We start from the raw sequence: 19223 nt of genomic DNA, 5'->3' as shown, positions 1-19223 counted from the left end.
TGCCTGGTACCCAGCAGGCCTCTGCAGGCATCTGGTGAATGAATTTAGCTGTGATCCATGCTGTTAAACAGAGGTGCTTCCCAGAGGAGGGAATGTGAAAGACAAATAGAAGTTAACAGATTAGTGGGGGAGGAAGAGCATTCCAGACATGTGAAGTCCCTGTGGCTGTAAGAAATATGGCTGATATGAGGACCTAGAAGCCAGTGTTACTGAAGCAGAGTGATAGCAAACACAGTTCAAGGTGAGGCTGAAGACACAGATAGACCAGCCAACAGAGCTTTTAATTAAGACCTTTGACATTTTGACTCTAGCCCAGGAGCAATGGGGCACCCATGAAGACTCTTAGGCACGGGCAACCTAAGCAGCTTGTATCTGGAGCAGTTGGTTGGAAGGGGTACCAAATGAATGCAGGGAGCCAGTTAGGAGGCTATGGCTAGAGTTAACTGGTTTGGGGCTGCCTCTCTACTAAATGGCGAGGGCTATAGGACAGGGCCTGTGCCTGGTACCCCTCTGAAACCACACACACACACGCACACATGCACACACACAAATACACAGAGATCCACCTGGGAGTGCACAAAAAAAGGTACCCAATATACATTTTTTACATCGATATGAAATCAGAATTATCCAGCAACATTCAACCCACCAGTATGTACACAGGCTCTGGCAACCTTGGGGAGCAGTGGGTTGGGGAAAGGGAATGCAGGCTTCTTGCCAACCAGTGTCCCAATGTGGAACCAGGAGCCAGGCTCCCATCTCTCCATTCATTTCCTCTATTAAACTTGTTCATAAACATGTTCATGTTCATGGCCTGCCAGACCTCTCCCTGCTCCTGGCAGGGTACAGCTGGCTCTGTCCCCAACCTTCGGCATCAAGAACAGGTGTGCAGGCCTCTGCACACCATTGTGGCCCCTCAGTGGTCCTGGTGCTGAAGTGGGGGGGATGGGGGATGCCGTACAGGAGGCAGGTCATAGTGTCCAGGGATGTGGCTGTTCTTGGGTGAGTCGTAGTGGCCGGGGGTCAGGCCCAGAGACTGTGGGTGCTGGGACCCTATGGAGTCTCTGTCTGGAAACAGAGAAGGGACAGAATGAGGGGGAGGTGGCTCCTCCCCTTCTTACCACTCCCCTCTCCAGCCTCTTCGGTCCAAAGAGAGGGCTAGCGCCTGGTTATAGGGCAGTTGGTGCAGTTGGCAGCTCCGCAGCTGCCAGTAGGGGAGGCTACCTTGATGTGCTTACCTCACAGGATATGAGGACACTATGTCACCTGCCTTGTTCCCCATTTTTCTGGGTACCAACTCTGCAAGTCAGGTGCTATACAACCAACCACCCTTTCAAATCCTCAGCCCTGTGAGGTATGTACTGCCACTCAGGCGCTAAGAAGCGATGTGATTCCCAAACACCACGCCTGCTCTGAGCCCAAGTCTGACGCCAAGGCCTTGCTCTTGCTCCCACATCATGTCGCCTCTATATTCTCTTTCTCGGTCCCTTTCTCCCTTTCTCCTCCCCTTGTCCCTTGTCCCTTTCTCCCTCTCTAGCCCCTGCCTCAGCGGAGAGGAGGGCTCACCGTGGGTCAGAGCGCTAGGCTGCTCGTAGGTACCGCTGTCTCTCTGTGGCTGGGGGTGCCGCCGCCTCTGGCTGTCCAGGCCCTGAGGAGGCTGCCTCGGGGGACATCCTGAGGGAGGGCCTTTCATTTCCACATAGCTGCTCTCCCGGGGGCCCCCTAGCAGGCTGGGCAGGTCCCGGATGGTGGCGTAGGGGTTCTCGCTGCTCAGGGAAGCCACACTGGCCCCCAGCCCCTCTTCAGAGATGGGCCCTGAGGATAGGGAAAAGAATTCAGGCTTGGGGGAGGCACTGGCTCCTAAACAAACCCCAGTGCAGCCCCCTCGCTCACCCCCACCCCTGTGCCCATACCTTTACCATAGAATGGGCCTGGGCCATTACTGCTGTCATAGCTACAGCTGTAGCTTCGGTCCAAGCGGCTGCTGCCTGAGGAGGAGGCAACACACAATCAGACCCCAGGTCCCCTCCCCAGGCTCAAGTCCCCTCTCAGAAGCCCTTCTGCAGATGCACACACTCGGGTGGAGCAGGACGCTGGGCTGCACACACCCACCCTCACCAGAGGCCTGGCCTCCAGGCTCCTACCCCTGTCCAGAGGCCCTGGAGGGGCCTCCCATCGGCGCTTCCAGTCGGCGGGCAGGGTGGAGTGGTTATCAGGTCCATGGGCTCCACTTGGCCGCTCGGGGGCCTGGAGGCTGGCAAAGTGCTGACTGCCTGGAACCTGCTGGGGAAGGAGCAAGGATGGAGCTTTCCAGAGAAGCAGGCCTTTCCCCATTTCTCCACAGTGCACTCCTCCCCCAGCACTGACCTTGTTAGGGGGTGGGGGGATAGGTGAGCACTGTGATAGGGTGTGGTAGCTGGGGTTGGAGTAGTAGTGACTGTAGCTCAGAGGGATATCTGCAAGAACAGACACAGGTGCAGGTGACCCATCAGTCAGAGACAGGCCTGGGCCCAGGAATGTTCCTCTGTTCCAGGAGGTCAGTAATCAGCCCCTCTGACTTCCCTTCCTCCAACTCCCCATTTCCCATCTTCTGGGTCCAGGGAAAGATGCAGGAGCCCCATGCCTATGAGCCAGCTACTTGTATGTGTCCCCTGCCCCCAGGCCAGCTCACCTGGCATGACATACTCAGAGCCATCCAGTCGCCCACTGCTGTATGCCACTGCCAGGTGTTGGTGCTGCTTGCCTTTTTGCCAATGGCGGTATCCAATGAACAATGCAACCAGGGCCACCACCAGGGACCCCAGCACTGCGATGCCAATCACGGCCCCCAGTGAGTTATAGGCCACTGGAAAGGTAGGCGTCATGGTGAAGGGCTCCTGGCTTCCTAGTGGGTAGGGCAGTCATTCAGAACAACGTCTTGGCTCTGCTGGTGAGCTTGGGGGACATTCATGGGAGAGACTTCTAGCTGAGGGGCTAGATCTTGGCAGAGACCCAGGCAGGTACCCGCGTCCTAGTTCCCTGGGAATATTAAAGGCCTAGAGAACTCACCAATCCTGCAGGGGGCACCACTATACCCTGGGGGACACACACAGGCCCCAGTCTCTGGGTGGCACCTCTCTCCAAAACCACACTGGCATGGTTGGGAGCAATTGGTACCAAACATCCCTGGAGAACAGCCTGAGAGAGAGCCAAGGAGGTAGGCAGGGGTCAGAGGTTGCCAGGACACTGCAGTCTCCTTCTTGGGCTAGGGCTGATTTGGGGATAGGGGCATGGAGCTCCGCTTCTGTTGGTACCTTCCAGGCAGAGGTGTCCAGTCCAGCCTGGGGGGCATAAACAGCTCCCATCCTGGGGGTGGCAGGTCCCACCATGGTGACACTGGCAGGGCTGGGCACAGTTGTCTCCCCAGTGTCCTGGAGGGCATGCTGCAGGAGACAAGGTGCACCCACCTCGTGTGCCAGCCCAGCCTCCCCGCCACACACCAGATGAATTCATGGCCCCCAGCATCACTGAAATCTTCCCCTCAGCTTTGTTCTCCCCAGGGACACCAAGGCTTTGAACAGTATCTACACTCAGATGACTCATATAAATAAATAAATTGAAAAATGCAAAAGGAGAAGTTGTTCAAAACTGAACCTGCAGTTTCCCTTGCCCCCTGCCCTGCACTGCTCTTCCCAGGTGTCCCATGGAGAAGGGCAGGGAGTTGTTTTCCCCAACCTGTTCATGGCCACATCCTCAGAACCCAGAATGGAGGTGATGCCCAATAGGTATTTGTTTATATTGTTTATATAACTGACTGAATCAAGGTAGGTCCAGAGGCTTTTATACCCAAGGGCAGGGGAACAGAAGCCTCTGGTTCCCAGCCCACCCACTGGGCACACACATGCACTTAGACACGCAAGCCACCACTAGGCTACCACGTACGCTGGGAACAGTCCGAGCCAGTCCAGCCAGCCAGGCAGTAGCAGGTTCCATCCGAGGGGTGGCAGGAGGAGTGGTTAGCACACTTGCAGGGCACACAGCGTTTGCCATAGCGGCCAGGCTGACAGGCTGGGAGAAAGGGGCTCCTGGTGACTGGGGGCAGGGACCAACCCTCCATCAGCCCTTGATTCCACTATCTCCCTCCCTCCTTCCCACTGGCCCAAAGATTAGAATCAGTGGAAGAAAACAAGATGGGTAGAGTGGAAGGCTTCTGGCATCTGACACTATTCTGCACCACACTGCTGGCAGGTGGAAGGAGAGGAGGGAGCCTCACGTCTCTGGCAGGAGGGACCTCGGAATCCAGGTACACACACACAATTGCCATTCTCAGGGATGCAGGTGCCCCCATTCTTGCAAGTGCAGGTGTTGCTGCAGTTGGCTCCCCAGAAGCCCTCAGGGCAGGGCAGGTGGCATCGAGTACCTGTGGGAGAGAGGAATAGGGTGAGCCTGGCCTGCCCCACCCCTTCCATAAGGGTTCTTCTGGACACATTTCCTGAGAGATGCACCCCAACTCCACAGTGGGCCTGGGGTCTGGACACCCAGAATGCTCACCTGTCCAGCCAGCCTGGCACTGGCAGTGTCCATGAATAGGGTCACAGCCATCAGAGTGGTCACAGTCACAGCGACTGGCACAACCTTCACCAAACTTCCCCTTCTTGGAGAGGGCATGGAGAGTAGGGCAGACTAGTCAGCTGAGGGATTCCATGCCCTCTCCTCCCCCACGCAGGCAGGCTGTTGGGCACTTACTGGACAGGGGAGCTCGCAGTGGGCCCCGTGCCACCCAGGGGTGCAGGTACAGGCTCCAGTTTGGGGGCTGCAGGCTGCCTCGTGGGCACACTGGCAGCTGGCATTGCAACCAAATCCCCAGGTTCCAGGTGGACAGGGCACAGAGCAGTTACCACGCTGCCAACCTGGAAAAGGGGTTTGCAGGTAGGCACGGGGACCCAGCTCCCCTCCTGAGCAAGCACACGCCGGACATTGGCTGTGTCAGGCTCTGTGCTATGAGTTGGGGGGTGGAGTGGGGGTGCTCATGGTCCCATACAAGAGACAAGCATATAAATTGTCAGATGTGGAACAGAAGGCTAAATGACTGCCAGCCATGCACCACCCCATTCTGGGTCTTGGATGCCTCTTCTACAGAATGAAAGGGGTTGGCAGCAAACCAAAGGCCTACAGAGGCCCCAACAGGTAACTAAATGAGTTGTCCAAATCATGTGTAAGACAATAGGGAGGAGTGGGGACTGGAAACTGGAGGATTGTTAGACATAATATAGAGCTAGCCAAACAAGACATCTGTGTCAGAATCCAGCCTACAGATTGCCACCGTGCCACCCCTGGTAGATCTCAGAGGCCCTGCCTGGTGCTGCTTTTTTGTGGTTCTGTATCACTGAGGGTGAACAGTGTTCACCAAAAAGGGCCTTCTGGCCGGGGCCTTTAAGGACGAGTGGGGTTTTTGCAATTGAAGAAAAAGCAAAGTGGAGATTCTAGGAAGGAAGTAGGCTGGCTACTTTCCCACGGCCCAGCTGCTGCCCAGCGGCTCCTCCCTTGCCCTGCAGCCTCCCCCCTGCCCTTGGACCCTCCCTTCTCCCCGTGGCCCCGCCCCCCTAATCGCCCCTCCCGGGGGTGCATCCCGTTACCTTCCTTGCAGACGCAAGTGCCGTCAATAGGCGAGCAGGCGATGGCGTTCTCGCAGGAGCAGCGGGAGGAGCAGTTGAGGCCGTAAGTGTCGGGCGGACAGAGGCTAGCGCAGTGCGGGCCCTGGAGCGGCGGGCGGAGTGGTGAGGCGCGGCCCCTCCGCCCCGCCCGCCCCGGCCCGGCTCCCCGCGCGCCTCACCGTGTAGCCGGGCGCGCACCGGCAGAGGCCGCTGTCGGGCTGGCAGACGCCGCCGTGCAGGCAGAGGCAGTGCTCCCGGCAGCCCAGCCCGTGCGTGTCCTGAGGGCAGCTCTCGTTGCAGTGAAGACCGGCCCAGCCAGGCTGGCACGAGCACTCCCCGCTCATCGGGTGGCAGCTGCGGGCAGGGGCGGGCGATGCGCTCTGAGCTGCGGGCCAACCTCCAGACCCCTTTGCAGGGGACAGCCCGCCTTGCCGAGTGAAAGGGCCCTAACGAAGGGCTGGGTGCTGTTCCGAGAGCGCCCCATTTCCCCGTCCCCAAGGCCCCTCTTTTCCCTTCTGTGACATCCGTCCCACCCTTGGATATGCCCATGGTGCTTTTCAGGACTCCGACGGCTTCAGCACCAAAGGCCTCTCCCACTGACCCCCTGAGTCCTTGACCAGAGTCCCGCAGCCCACCTGAGACTGTGCTCTGGGTCGCAGGTGCAGGGCACCTGGCAGCTGAGGCCGAAGAGGCCGTCGGGGCAGAGGCGCTCCGTGCAGCGGTCCCCGGTGAAGCCGTGTTCGCACAGACACGCCCCGTTGGCTGGGAAGCAGCGGGCCCCGGGCGCGCAGTCGCACGTCTCAGCACAGTCCTGTCCAAAGTGGCCCACGGGGCACTCCTCCCGGCACCTGGGTGCCCAGCTGAGTGAGACTGGCCACGTTTACCCCTCTTGGCTTGCCCTCACCGGTCCTGCCCTCAGCCACTGCTACTCACCCATGCCCGGTGTAGCCAGGAGCACAGCGACACTGCCCAGTGAACCGATCGCAGAGGCCACCGTTGTGGCAGTGACATTCCTGGGAGCAGTTGGGTCCATGGAAGCCCTCCGGACAGGGCAGAGAACAGATGGTGCCCTGTGGGGTGAGAGGTCAATAGAGTCCCAGGCACCTGCCCCCTCCCCATGGTTACACGACCCTTTGATACTCCCATACCAAGAGCCCTCAAACCTCTCCAGGGCCCACAGAGCCCACCCACCCCAAATATACCCTACTCAGAGCCCTATTGAGAACCACCCACAGAACTGTCCCCAGACTCCCACCCTACCTCAACAGGCCCCACCCTTCATACCATCCAGCCAGGTGGGCAGCTGCAGGAGCCCTGGGAGGCCTGGAAGATACCCCCATTGTGGCAAGGAGAGGTGCTGGGGCAGGAGAAGCTAACAGTGTCCCGGGGACAGGTCACCTCACAACTGCCGGGCAGAGCAGGTGAGGTCAGTGTGTGAACAAGCAGTACCTGCCTCCCTTTGCCTCTAAGGCCTGACTTCAGGGCTCAGTGAGCCCCACTCCCACCCCTTCTTGTTGGGGACTGCAAGCATCAGAAAGCAAAAATTTCCAGGACTGGAAATGGCAGGTACACAGCACCACCAGGTGGGGTGGAGTGGACAGCCTCACGCACCCTACTCCACCTCCACCTTTGCTCACGCTGTTTCTTCTGGGGGAATGCCTCTGTCTGTGTGGAGGTCTCAACTGCGAGCTCCTCCATGAAGCTGGATTGTTGGTCTTCACTTAGATGAGCCCTCTCCTTCCTGTGACTCCCCAGCTCTCCCTGTACCCTGCTTTGCAACAGGGTTCTCTGGGTCCCTGTATCAGCCCCACTTTATGACATGCTTTCACACACATGCTCTCTCTGTTATCTTCACAGTAACCTTTCCACATGGAAAACATTGTTGACATTGCACAGACAGGAAGCAAGCTCACAAAGTCAATGATTCACTCAAGGTCACTCGACCAGTGAGGGGCAGAGCTGTGACTAGGATCTTTGCCTCTTGACTCCATCCCCACATTTGGAACCCTGTCTGAGTTCCCTCATATGCCCATGTATGCCTGTGTGGTCCTGTGTCTGATCCCATTAGTATGCTTGTCCCCTGTTACACACCTGGGCCCAGTTCTCCCTGGGGGGCAGAAGCAGGCTCCAGTCTGGGGGTCACAGGGTGCCCCATGGCACTGGCAGCTCAACTGGCAGGCAGGGCCATAACGGCCAGGGGAGCAGGGCTGAAGGCAGTGCGGGGGCTGAAAACCAGAGGGGCAGGAACATGCCCCACTCTTTGGGTCACAGGAGCTGTTGTTGCCACAGCTGCAGGGCTTGTCACACTGTGGCCCCCACACTCCTGGGGCACACGCTGTGAGATGAGAAGGGTGGAAGGAGGTCACCAGGAGTCTCAACACTCCCCAGCCTCCAGTTAATCCCTGTCTCTGCCTCCCAGCCCCGATATACGCCCATGTCTGGCTTGTCCCAAATTCTGTACCACATCTCTGGAAAAGGCAACATAGAGCACATCCCAAAGGGGCGCTGGTAGATAATTACCCTGGGGTCCTAATAAGCACCTGTGCCCTGGTAAGGAGGGTGTGCCCGGAGGCCTTGCCACCACCAGCCACTCACCACTGGAGCAGTCGTCACCTCGCCAGTCTTGCACACACTGGCATTGATTGGGTGCCACACAGCGGCCATGGACACACTCCTGGGCACAAAGTGCTGGGGCAGAGATAGGGGTGAGAAGAGGCTTGCAACCCTGCCCTCACCCACCTTCATCCTCTGAAGCCCAACCCCTTCTTCCTCCCACACCGGGACCCGTGGTTCTCTAAGCAGCAATTCTGCCTCTAACATGCAGAAAGACCGGGGCAGCAACTCAGGTCAGAGCTTGACAAGAGCTGATTCCGGGCTCCCCAGTCCCTTCCTGTGAAATTCTCGAGGCACCTTGAGAAAACAGGGAGAGGGTTTCTCAGGTAGCAACTAGACATGGGTACTATCCAGAGAGAGAGTGGGGGTCCAGGGTAGATCAGGCTTGGCAGAGGCTAATGACAGGCCAGAGGTGAGGAAAGGGAAGAAAGGCAGAGCAGGCCTCAGTCTGGGGGTTTCAGGGTGTTAGGGGGCAGGAGGGGCAGGAGAGACTGAACAGCAACAAGTCAGAGCAGACAGCAACAGGGAGACAGGGACAGGAAGAGACAGAGACAGATGCAGATACCAAGCCCCCATACACAGCGACAGAGGCACAGGCAGACGGGAGACGGGGAGAGCTCTGGAAAGAGAGATGCAGAGACAGAGGCTGCTGAGGGACTTGAAGAGGGGATGGGGAAACATGGGGTCAGGGAGGCAGAGGCAGAAATTGGCAGCTGTGTCCCTAGGGAAAAAGCCAGGTGAGTGGGAGGAGGGGGAAAGCCCAAAGGGCAGAGGAGTAGCCCTGCCCTGGAAGATGCAGGGAAGGACTGACTACAAAGGGTGGACCAAGCCCTCCCATTCCACGCCCCACCCAGGACTCACGGACACAGGCCCCACGGCTCTCGTAGAAGCCCTGGCAGCACTGAAGGCGCTTTCTGTGGTCCGTCTTCACCACCTGGCGGTAGACAGTCCTGTAGACAACCCTGGGGGGACCCAGAAGGGCCCTCAGTCTCCCTGCTGCAGGGCTCCCTCACCCAGTGCAGCGCTGTGGGAGGCCTGGGGCACTGTCCAGCACTCTGGGCAGGGAGAGCGGAGAACACCCCACCCCTTGAGTGCCTGGTGGCCAGCTGCTTCCTCTAAACTCTAAAGGTCCTGAGGAGACAATGAGGGTGTGTAGGAGCAGAGGCAGCCCACTGCCCACAGAGGGGGTCAGGGCACTCACATGGGCTTAGGGCAGGTGTGAGGGCTCTCCCAGGGCTGATCGCAGGTCTCCGAGGGGAGCAGACTGAAAGGGCGAGAGTGGGACTCCTTGGTGGTGGTGGTGAAGCTGCAAGACAGGAAAGGGTCAGGGGCCCAGGGCGGGGAGAGGCCTGAGCTGGCACAGGCGCCATGGGAAGCAGGTGTATGAAGCTTGGCCACAGTGGGGAATCACCACCCCAACATTTGGGTTTGCTCCCTCAAGCCTAGGATGGATCCCCATCCTGCCCCCCAATCTGAAGGGATGCTCCCAGAATTAGGATATTCCTGGGACACCCCCATCAGAGCCCCCTTCTCACCATATAAGGACCAGAACTGCCAATTTTTCCTTCCTCCTCTTTCCATGCAGGGAGATTGAGCTATAGCTGACTCTGGGCCCAGCTGATGGATGTGGGCTGAAGCATTTCTGGCCAAATCCCAACCCTGTCCTTCTTGCTCCCCCTAGGCCTGCCCCTCTGCTTGCCCCACACACAGAAAATGACTCCCACCCTGTGGCCTGTCCTGCAGCCAGACTCCCATCGAAACCAAGGCACTGGGATAAAGAAAGGACAGACAGGGTCAGAGCTGGGATGGAGATTGAGACAAGGTCTGAGATGGGGAGAAGCCAGAGGCAGCCCATGGAGGGGAGTAGAGAGAGCAGAAGCAGAAACTGGGGGGAGGTGAAGGCTGGAGAGAGGAAGGGAGGTAAGGGGAGCCCTAGTAGGGAGAATGGGGAGCTGGGGGCTTGGAGCCCTCAAGGCACAGCAGGGGCCCCTCTCACCTTTCCCAGAAGCTGCAGGTATTGGGGTCATTGGGGTTGAGAGTTCCAGCCAGCCTCAGGCCCAGGGCCAGAAGGAGGGAGCACAGAGGTGACGACATCGCAGAGGCCTGTGACATGACATGGCCGGTGAGGGGCACTGCAGCCACAAGCCTAGAGGACCAGGTCTCTGCAGAGACCTGAGCAAGGGAGGCAGAAGAGAAGAGGCTGCTGCCTCTTGTCTCCGGCCCCATGCTCCCTGGCCCCAGCTCCTCAGGCCTCGCTCCTGACTGGGTCGTGTGCCTGTCTCTGAGCCTTTCACACTCTGCTTCCTCTGCCTAGCTTGCCTCCCTCCATCCTTCACCGTGAGTACTCACCTTTCAAGGTCTAGCCCCAAATGCCACCCCTCCTCTGCTCTGCTCCTCGACCCCCACTAGCAGACTGCCCTATCCTCTGGTCACCCCATCAGCCATCTGGAAATGGACTCCTCTCCATCTCCCCCACCCCTGGCCTCACCCAGTGGGTGGGAAGCGGGTCAGGACTCAGATGAGTTTGTTCTGCTCGGAGCTCAGTCAGGGAGGCTGAGCTGCTGAGTGGCCACCCCCACTGCTGGTTTCAGATTCCATGTTTAACGTTCCCAAAACGCCCTGGTTCCTGCTCTGCTCCTCCCTGAGGCACCCACATCTGCTTGTGATTTGGGAGCAGAAAGGTCGGTTACTGGCCCCTTATACCCCTGAGTATCTCTGGAATGCATAATGCCTGGTCCCACCCTGTGCCCCCCACCCACACACTCCCAGGGGCCCCCCAGCTGCTCTCAGCTCCAGTCTGGGCAGCATTCCTTCCCCCCAGGTCTTAGAGCAAGAGATGTGCTCCCTGACTCACCCAGTCTCCTCCGATGGGAGTATCCCTACAGGAAGCCCACTTCTCCTCCCAGGTGGCCTCCCTGCCACTGAAAATCTTTACCCAGCGCCCTCCAGTCTTGCAGCACAGTACCGCCGCCCCATACTCTGGCTAGTCGTCCCATCACAGCCGCCTGGAGGCAAATCTCCGCCTCTGGCCCCATGTAACTCACTGCCAGTAACTCACCAGGTCCTTACAGCAGCATCCAGACCTGAGAAATTCAGGTGAACCCGATAACGTGTCCTCAAGGCCTGAGGGGACAGAGGGCGTCCTGGGGGATCCTGGTGCTCAGGATATGGAGCCTGAAAACAGGAAATGGAGACCAGCTAGAATGTGTGAATTTGGGGGAGGGCAGCAGGGAGTGGGGTGGCTCCATCCTCCCACTGCCCTCAACTCAGAAGGTGGCATGTGGGGGGTCAAGGCCAGAAGCCTCTTTCCAGTGACTTGTCTCTTGAGCTGAGCACTGGGGCTCACTCTGAGTGGGCGAGCGAGCGGCGACTCAGCCTGTCCTCAGAGACCAGTAGTGTCCTTCAGATCCCATAGCCTGTCCTGGTGCACCACCCCACAGCCTGCCCCATACATGCTGCCATCCCCCTCCCAAACAGCTGGCTCCTTCTCCCAACGTCCCCAAACTACTCCTTCTGCCCCTGCCCTGCTCTAGCCTCCTTCCCAGGTCCAGTGCCTACCTCCAGGGCTTGCCCTGTCTGCTCCCAGCTCACGTTCTCCCACTTCTCCCTTGAGTGCTCAGCAGCCAGGGCCACGGACAGGACCCTGAGCCCTCCACACATCTCCCCCTTCCACATTCCACTCTTACTGGACCCCCACTGTGGCCCTGGCATGGGGCCCTTGTCCTCAGGTTGGAACTTAATCTGTCGGGATCCAGGACCATCCCTGGGTAAGCCTTGTCTCCAGCCATACCGGGACCCCAGGCTTCCCCTGGCCAGGATCTGTCCCCAGTCTAAGACCCCTGTAAGGTGGAAAAAACCTGCAACAGGAACCATCTGAGCAGAGGCACAGGAGGAGGGGCCGTGAAGATTGGACTCTTGGCCCACTGAACGTCCTTCCTACATTCATATCAGCAGCCCCCCCATCACCTCCTCTAACCAACTTCTAGAGGAAATGGTTCTCCAGGGGGCTCTGAGAGAGACCTGGAGGCAGGCAGGGGAGCATAAGGATAGCTGGGCTCTCATGGCCAAAAGGTGGCTGGTTGGAGGGTGAAGAGATTCTGTTTTCCCAAAGGGCCTCGTGGTAGGACTGGAGTGCAGGGGAAGCTTCAGCTGCTTGGTATTGGGGCTGGAAGCCAGAGTGGGGTCTGGGAGACCAGTGGGTAGTCAGCAGGAAGGGGGATGGGGGATGGGGAGCCTGGCAGGGAGGGGAAGAGTTTGGCCTGACCAGGAGCCCAGAGCACCAGCCTGGCTTCCCAGGCTTATTCCCTTTGGAGCTTTTCTGTTCCTGAGGCTCAAGGGCACCTGAGGCCCTGGACCACTCTCTCCCAGCCCCCTCCAGTCCCAGCAGCATTGGGCCCATGTGGTTACATGAGCCCCTCAAGGGGTTTAAATCAGACAACTACTGGTACCGCAAACCCACCCCAGGGGCCCTCAATTCATTCACCAAGACCTACCCCCAATATTCCCCACTGCTTCGTCCCATACTGATGGCCCCCCACACTTATCCCCCTTCCTCCACTGTATCTCTGGTTTGAGCGACCCAGACACCTCCCCTCCCAACAAGAATGACAGTATGACTTCACACATCGGCTACTGTGCTGAGCGACTTACATGGATCATCTTATTTAAAGCTTATGTCTGTCCACTGTGGTAGGTGCTATTACTCATTTTACAGATAAAGAAACAGGCACAAAGAGGGTAAGTCACTTGCTCAAAGCTACACAGCCAGTAGTATCAGAGCTGGCAGAAGTTTCCCAATGGTTCCAGTCTATTCAGAGTCCAGGCGGGAATCCCAGGGGCTTTGTATCTCTTTTTAATAGCCTCAGTTATGGGGAGGGGAGAAGCCTGGCAGGAGAAGGGGATGGGGGTGGGGGCTGCAGCAAGAACATGATCAGAGGCGTGGGAACCGGGATGTGTTTACAGTCAAGAATGAGCTGACACTTCTCTCTCCTCCACCTCGAGATGCAAAGCAGCTGGGCTCCCGGCCAGCCCCCAGCCCCCAGTCCCCAGTCTTGTCTGCACAGCCCCCAGCATCCCTGCCCTCTCCACCCCCAAGCCCACACAGGGCCCAACCCAGCTCATCCTCTCCTGCTCTTCTCCAAGCTCAGCCTGATTTCCTCCAGTGGGGGGTCCCTTACCCTCATTTTGCCACAGCCCCTGGTAGGAGGAGAGGAATGAGTCTGAGGCCTCTGGGAGGGGGCAGAGTTCCTAGTGGACAGATGATCCATTTCTTTAGAAAGCAAACAGCAAGAGTGGGGCTGCTGGAAGTAAGACAGCAAGGGGAACTTCTGCACCGGTCCCTCCCACCTCCTCGTCTCTGGGAGGTGATGCAGCAAAGGATACCCTCTGAGTTCTGCACACACACACACCCCCGCTCAAGCCTGGGTGACAAGGACAAGAGTACTTCCCTTGGTAGGGTTGTTGTGCAGAACAAAGCATAAGTTAGTACAGATAAAGCGCTTAGAGCCCACGTATAATATGCTCAGTTAACATTAGCGGTCTCAGTCCTGCACCCATCCCCATATCCCTTGGCACTGTCATGCCTTTTGAGTATTAATTCCAGGAAAAGCTGTTCCTTGTTTTTTCTGAAGAATCCCCAAGATAATCCAGGAATAGGAATGCAGCCTTAGATGCTGACAGAGAGAAAAGAAGTGGGGGTCAGGGCCTGCCCTGATTGCCCCAGACCTGATCCCCCAGAACAATAGGCTGACCGCCAAAGGTGGATGACAAGCAGGTTGCCTGGATTCTGCTTGTCCAGCCCTCAGCCTGAGAACCACCTCCAACTCCTTGCTTGGTTCTGCTGGCCCGTCTTCTCTGCATGTGTGTCCTCTCTCTCTCTCCTTTCCCATCTTGGAGTCCAAAGGTTCTAGTACTTACAAGCTGTCACAAGCTGTGTGACCTCAGGCACAGCAGTTGAGCCCCGTGAGACTCTACTTCCTCATCTGTAAAATGGGAGAATAGCCCCCACATCTCGCAGGGTTCAGTGAGGGTTGGAGCTGCTGGTTCCAGTGGCCACCTGGACCAGAGCCTCAGGCCAGGGGCTGCTCAGTGTGCGTGTGTTCGTGCAGAATCAGAACCCCAAGCCCCAGACCTCCGCCTCTTTCCATTTCCTTTCATCTAGTTCTTCATCAGAAACTCTGCTTTCTCCCTTTTTGTCTTCCTCCGCCAGCCTCGTGGGCTCTGTCTCGTTGCCGCTCTCCTTCCCCTCTGCTCTCTTTCCCTCCTCCAAGAGGCTGCCAGGTACCATGGTGCAGCACAGTCACGTCCTGTAGCAGGGTCACCGCACTGGGGAATCTGCCCTCAAGTGTGAGGCGGACGCTGAACCTGTCACTAAGCCATCTCAGCCTGGTGCCAAGGCTGCCTTCCTTGTATCTCTCTCGTCTTTCTGTCTCTCTCCCCGTCTCTTTGTTGGTTTCTCTGCACCCCTTCCTAACTTATCTTTACCATAGAGACAGGATCCTTTAGTCTTCCCCACTCAGTGAGATCTCAATCCGAAGGCTCCCCCTCCCTCCCCACATTGGGATGCGCTCTGACCCAGCTCTACATGCCACTCAGTGCACACACATACCCGCTTGCACACGCAAGCACGGAGCCCCTCCTACATCCAGCCAGGCCAGGCCTGTCTGCCGGATGGAGGGACAGGAAGCCTGCTCGTGTGCGTGCCAGAGGCCAGGCGGGAAGGGAGCAGGGGTGAGGGGCTGGCCTTGTGTTCTCTGTGGCTCAGGAAACAGAAGCTAGAGGGTCCTCTGTCTGACCTGTTTACTCATCAGGAAATAGGGAAACTGCAGGGATTCTGATTCATCAAATATCTCCACGCCTACTGGAGGTTGGCGCCAGTGCCAGTCCCAACCCTTGCCACCAGCCACCACCCATAGGTGCTAGTGACTGTTATGCCCACTTCACAGGTGAGACGATGGGGTCTCAGATAAAATGACTTGCCCAAGGACTGATGGATTGTCAGAGGCAACTGCAGGACTAACATCTTCAAAAAACAAAGTGGTGGCTGGAGAGTAAACCATGGGCTGACACAGTCCAGGGAGCAACTCTTTCCAGTGGAAAGCTCCCCTCTGGCCCACCACCAATGGGTGCTCATTGCCACCCTCAGAAAGTACAGCTCTGCTCTGGCCACCGCCCCTCTCTAACACCCTCTGTGGCTCCCCACACCACAGGAAAGGGCACCCAGGGGCAAACCCACCAGATGTCCAGCCTCATGGCCTCTGCCCCTGTGTTCCCATCACACTGGACAGTACGCTGCCCCCACATGCCTCTCACTTCACAGCCTCCTCTGCCCAGGCCACCCTGAAATGCCCAGGTCCTACCCATCCTTTCCGGTGGCCTTTTCCAGGAAGCCCCTTCAGTGACTCCAGACCTCACCTATTCCTCCCTGCCCTCATCACCACAGGGGCCCCCAGTCCCCCTGCCTGAAGGAGACCTGGGATGTCCTCTCTTAATTCTTCCCTAAGGCCAGCTCCAAACTGTATATGGGCCAATACTTCTGGAGACCCCAGCCAAAGGCTTGGCACTGGTATCCTTCCTCTGGGGGCACATGGGACTAACCCAGGCCAATCCAGAAATTCACAGCCTCTGGAACACCTGAAATCTGATGGACTGATAAGTTGATGAGACCCCACTTGTGACTGCCAGTTTGTGAGTCTGGTTTCCCACAGGCTGGGACCCCCCTCCAATCTAATTGCTCTCCTAGAATCCATTAGTGGGTCGACTGCCCCCCGGATGTTCACTCCCATCCCATAGTCATTATGTTTTTGTTAAGGTCTGTCTTCCCCACTGGAGCTATATGGGGTCAGGGTCCTTCTCTGCCTCCCTCTCCACCACATCACCAGCACCACCAGCACTACATGCATGCACCAGGATGCCTGGCACCCGGCCACTGTAATTAAACATTTGTGTGCAGTGGATGGGCTGATAAACCCTGAAAACCTTCCTTCCCCAGTATGACTTGATCTTACTTTGTGGGAAATAGGGGGGAGAGGGGAGACAGAGAGAGAGAGAGAGAGAGAGAGAGAGAGATGTGTTTGGAGGCTGTGGCTTCTCCCTGACTCAGTAGACAGCAGAACTAGGCCCTCCTTTCAGAGCCCTCAAGACACAGCATTGGCACAATGATGGAAGGTGGAATTCCAGAAAGAACTTCCATTGTTACAAAGTGAAAGGCACCTCTAGATCTGACCCCCTGACCTCCAGCAGGAATTCCTCAGGGCCGGCCTCCAAGTTCCTATGGGATGAGTGCACCACAGTAGAACGGCACTGAGTCACCTGAAGAGGAGGGGGTGTGCACCTCCAGTGCCAGGACAACGCCCCTCACTGTCCATCCACACCTCCTCCTAAATAGAGGGACTAGGCTCCAGATGCCATTACTTTGGAGGGGGAGGGACAGAGGCAGGAGAGGGGACCCAGGAGTCCCCAGGGACCACCCACATGCTGTTCCTGTCTGGAGACCTCTCTTTTGCCATATGCGGGGGCCGAAATACCAGTCACTTACCCCTTGTTAAATGTGTACTGTGGGTAGATCCTTGCTTTTCGTGCTCTCAGCAATCCTAGAAAGCAGGTGCTATCATGCTCCCATTTTGTAGGTGAAGAAATATTCCAGGAAGGCTAAGGAATTTGTCCCAGGCCTATAACCGGGTTTGGACCAGCCTGTGCAGTCCCTTTTAGGCCCTTTCCCAGTGGTTTCTTTTCAGTCTTCTGACTCTCCGTCTTTCCGCTGTCTCCCCCTCCTTCCTGTTCTTCGTCTAGGTCTCCGCTCTGTTTTTCTAAGTTGGCCTCCCCCACCCCCCTGCCCCGGGCCTTGTTGGTTCCAGAGTCTCTAAGTCTCTTTCTCCGCTTCCATATTTATGTCTCTATATCTCTGTCTTTCTCCTTCCCTGCCTTCTCTTCCTCCTCCTGCTGGCTTCTCCCCAAAGTTCATGTGCCAGGAATGGAGCCAGTTAGAATGGGCCCCAGAGCCCCTCAGTGTCGCAGGAGTCCTCTTTCTCGAGGCTTCCAAGGCTCCTGAGAGGAGAGGCTGGGGAGCACCTTGGTGGAGGCCTGGCCTGGCCTCAGCCCCTCCCAGCAGCACACGTTGTTGTGGGAGGCAGACAGAGCCCAGTGACCTGTATCTCTATCCAGGTTTCCGATTGGTGCAGGGGCTGCCTGGAGTTTCCCCTTCTGGGAAAGTCTGATAGGGATTGGTGGGGGGTGGCGGCAGTGCAGAAACTGATGCCAACCGCAGGCTGCACCTCCCAGTGGAGGGGAAGCCAGAGAGGTGAGCCTGGCCACCAAGCCAGCTCCTAGGTGGCAGAAAGGCAGCCCCAACTGTAGCAGCAAGTACAATGGGTAGGCTCTGGGAGACCTCAGAAGTGGGAGAGGTAGCAGCAGGGGACAGAGGACAGGAGACGGGAGAGCTGAGCCCACACCCTGTCTCACATGTGCACACACAGGTCCTATATTGTGGACTGGGGTAGGATGGGGTTCAGAGAACAGCTCCCTGCCCCCCAGGCCCACCTTAGGCCAGGGTTCCGAGCTGACCCCTTGCCCAATCTTGCCTGGAGCTGAGGTCTGGCTGATCCTGGGAACCTCAGGCCGGCACAAGCTGTTCCCATCCCCAGGGACTGGGATCCCAGCCCAGCCCCGGGAGAGGCCACTCATAAAAGGCCAGGAGAGCAGAGAGTCTACTACTGGAGGCTGGAGATGGGGGGTGAGGCATGGCCTTGCTGGGGACTGGGCTCCTGAAGCTGGACCTGTCCCCGCCCAACCTCAACCCCACACATACACCAGTCTTGCTATTAGCACTACCTGAGACTATCCCAAGCCCATGGAGCACTTGGAGGACCCAGGTGCCTGAGACCTTAGGTCAACTTACTAAGTGCTCAAAACTGGCAAAGCTCTGAGCACCCAAAATCTGCAAACCTAGGTCCCTTCTCTAGGCCTCCTCAAACACTAAAAATAAACACTGACCAGGAGACAAGCTTTTGCTCATCTAAGCCTACAACTCCCCCATGAGGTAGGCACTATGTATTTAGAAATGAGAAACTGAGGCACAGAGTTTAAGTGTCTTGATGAAGAACCTACAGCTAGTAAGGAGCAGAGTAGAGATTCCAACTCGGCGGCCTTGACTCCACTGTGGGTGCTCTTAAAGCTCCCCTCGGCCAAGTAGAGGATGGGACTCTTTGTCCCGCCAGCCCTGGGAGGGGACAGCAGGTGGAGGCTGCCCTGGACTCGCCAGTGGCAGCAGGGGCTCTGGAAGCAGCCTCCTTCGCTGGTCCTGTACCTGCTGCTTCATTATACCTGGCAGCCCAACCCCTTGGGCCCCTCTACTACACCCACCCCGTTGGCACCTCTCTTTCAGTCTCTCTGGGTCCCCACTCCCCGTTCAGTGGGCTCAGGCTCCAGTCCAGAGGGGACTTCAGAGTTCGCACGCCCTTCCCCTGGGACGGGGGCGCAGTCACTCACCTGCCTGGGCTCCTACCTCTCCGTCGGCTGGGGGTGGGGACCGCCGGGGTGGCCCAGAGGAGGATGGGAGGAGGGTCCCGGCGTGGAGCCCCAGCCGGAGCCGAAGGCTGTGGCCGGCAGGGCGGGGAGACGCGGAGGGGCGGGGGGCAGGAAGGAGGTGGGACTCGGGCAGCGCTGCGGCAGGAAGTTTTGACAAGGAAGCCGGGAGCCTGGGGGGAGATCCAGAGAACCCGGGAGGGAAACGGGGTTGGGGTGGGACTGCAGAGGCCGAGCGGCACTGACCCCAGGCAGCCGGCACCTGAGCAGACAGGGATGAGCCGGGAGAAGGGCGGATCTCTGCCAGCCGTGAGGCGGGGCTACTGCGCCTCTCGTGCCTCAGCCTTCCAGTCTGCAAAGTGGGCTTGCAGAGGAGAGTCAATGAGATCGCACCTTGCCAGCGCGGCCCACGACAGTGATCTCGTTCAAGACAAGACGGGGACCGACCGGCCGCAT

The 19223-nt window shown here is 57.9% G+C and overlaps 1 protein-coding gene across 6 annotated transcripts; it reads right to left on the bottom strand.

Moving 5' to 3' along the window:
• Positions 1–563: 563 nt before the first annotated feature.
• Positions 564–18825, bottom strand: PEAR1 (platelet endothelial aggregation receptor 1). 6 transcript variants are annotated; one of them, XM_016221606.2, is made up of 24 exons: positions 18732–18825; positions 11305–11420; positions 10243–10418; positions 9448–9552; positions 9108–9208; positions 8229–8321; positions 7725–7968; positions 6918–7038; positions 6567–6703; positions 6269–6481; positions 5813–5987; positions 5616–5736; positions 4726–4889; positions 4531–4633; positions 4253–4399; positions 3922–4047; positions 3294–3422; positions 3049–3177; positions 2672–2884; positions 2368–2456; positions 2145–2280; positions 1914–1988; positions 1567–1815; positions 564–1068 (listed from the first exon to the last, which is right to left on the bottom strand). In XM_016221606.2, exons 3-24 carry the CDS (start codon positions 10356–10358, stop codon positions 917–919), a joined length of 3138 nt encoding a protein of 1045 aa, XP_016077092.2. In that variant the 5' UTR covers positions 10359–10418; positions 11305–11420; positions 18732–18825; the 3' UTR covers positions 564–916. The 6 variants fall into 6 exon arrangements, with proteins under 6 accessions (XP_016077092.2, XP_016077089.2, XP_016077090.2 ...); XM_016221603.2 differs by having other exon boundaries at positions 2145–2456; XM_016221604.2 differs by having other exon boundaries at positions 1920–1988; positions 2145–2456.
• Between the last annotated feature and the right edge of the window lie 398 nt (positions 18826–19223).

The sequence above is a fragment of the Miniopterus natalensis genome, chromosome 19 (genome assembly GCF_054644295.1).
Source record: "Miniopterus natalensis isolate mMinNat1 chromosome 19, mMinNat1.hap1, whole genome shotgun sequence".
Taxonomy (NCBI): Eukaryota; Metazoa; Chordata; class Mammalia; order Chiroptera; family Miniopteridae; genus Miniopterus; species Miniopterus natalensis.
The sequence above is the reverse complement of the archived record's forward strand: the minus strand, read 5'-3'. Positions and strand labels throughout refer to the sequence as shown.

What these genes read in the sequence shown, in the direction of transcription:
- PEAR1 (XM_016221603.2), bottom strand. Translation starts at nt 10,358, where the DNA reads ATGTCACAGGCCTCTGCGATGTCGTCACCTCTGTGCTCCCTCCTTCTG. An exon ending in CACACCTGCCCTAAGCCCAT is followed by an intron (nt 9,209 to 9,447) that starts GTGAGTGCCCTG and finishes GGGTCCCCCCAG; the next exon opens with GGTTGTCTACAGGACTGTCT. An exon ending in GACCCAGAGCACAGTCTCAG is followed by an intron (nt 5,988 to 6,268) that starts GTGGGCTGCGGG and finishes CCCTGCCCGCAG; the next exon opens with CTGCCACCCGATGAGCGGGG.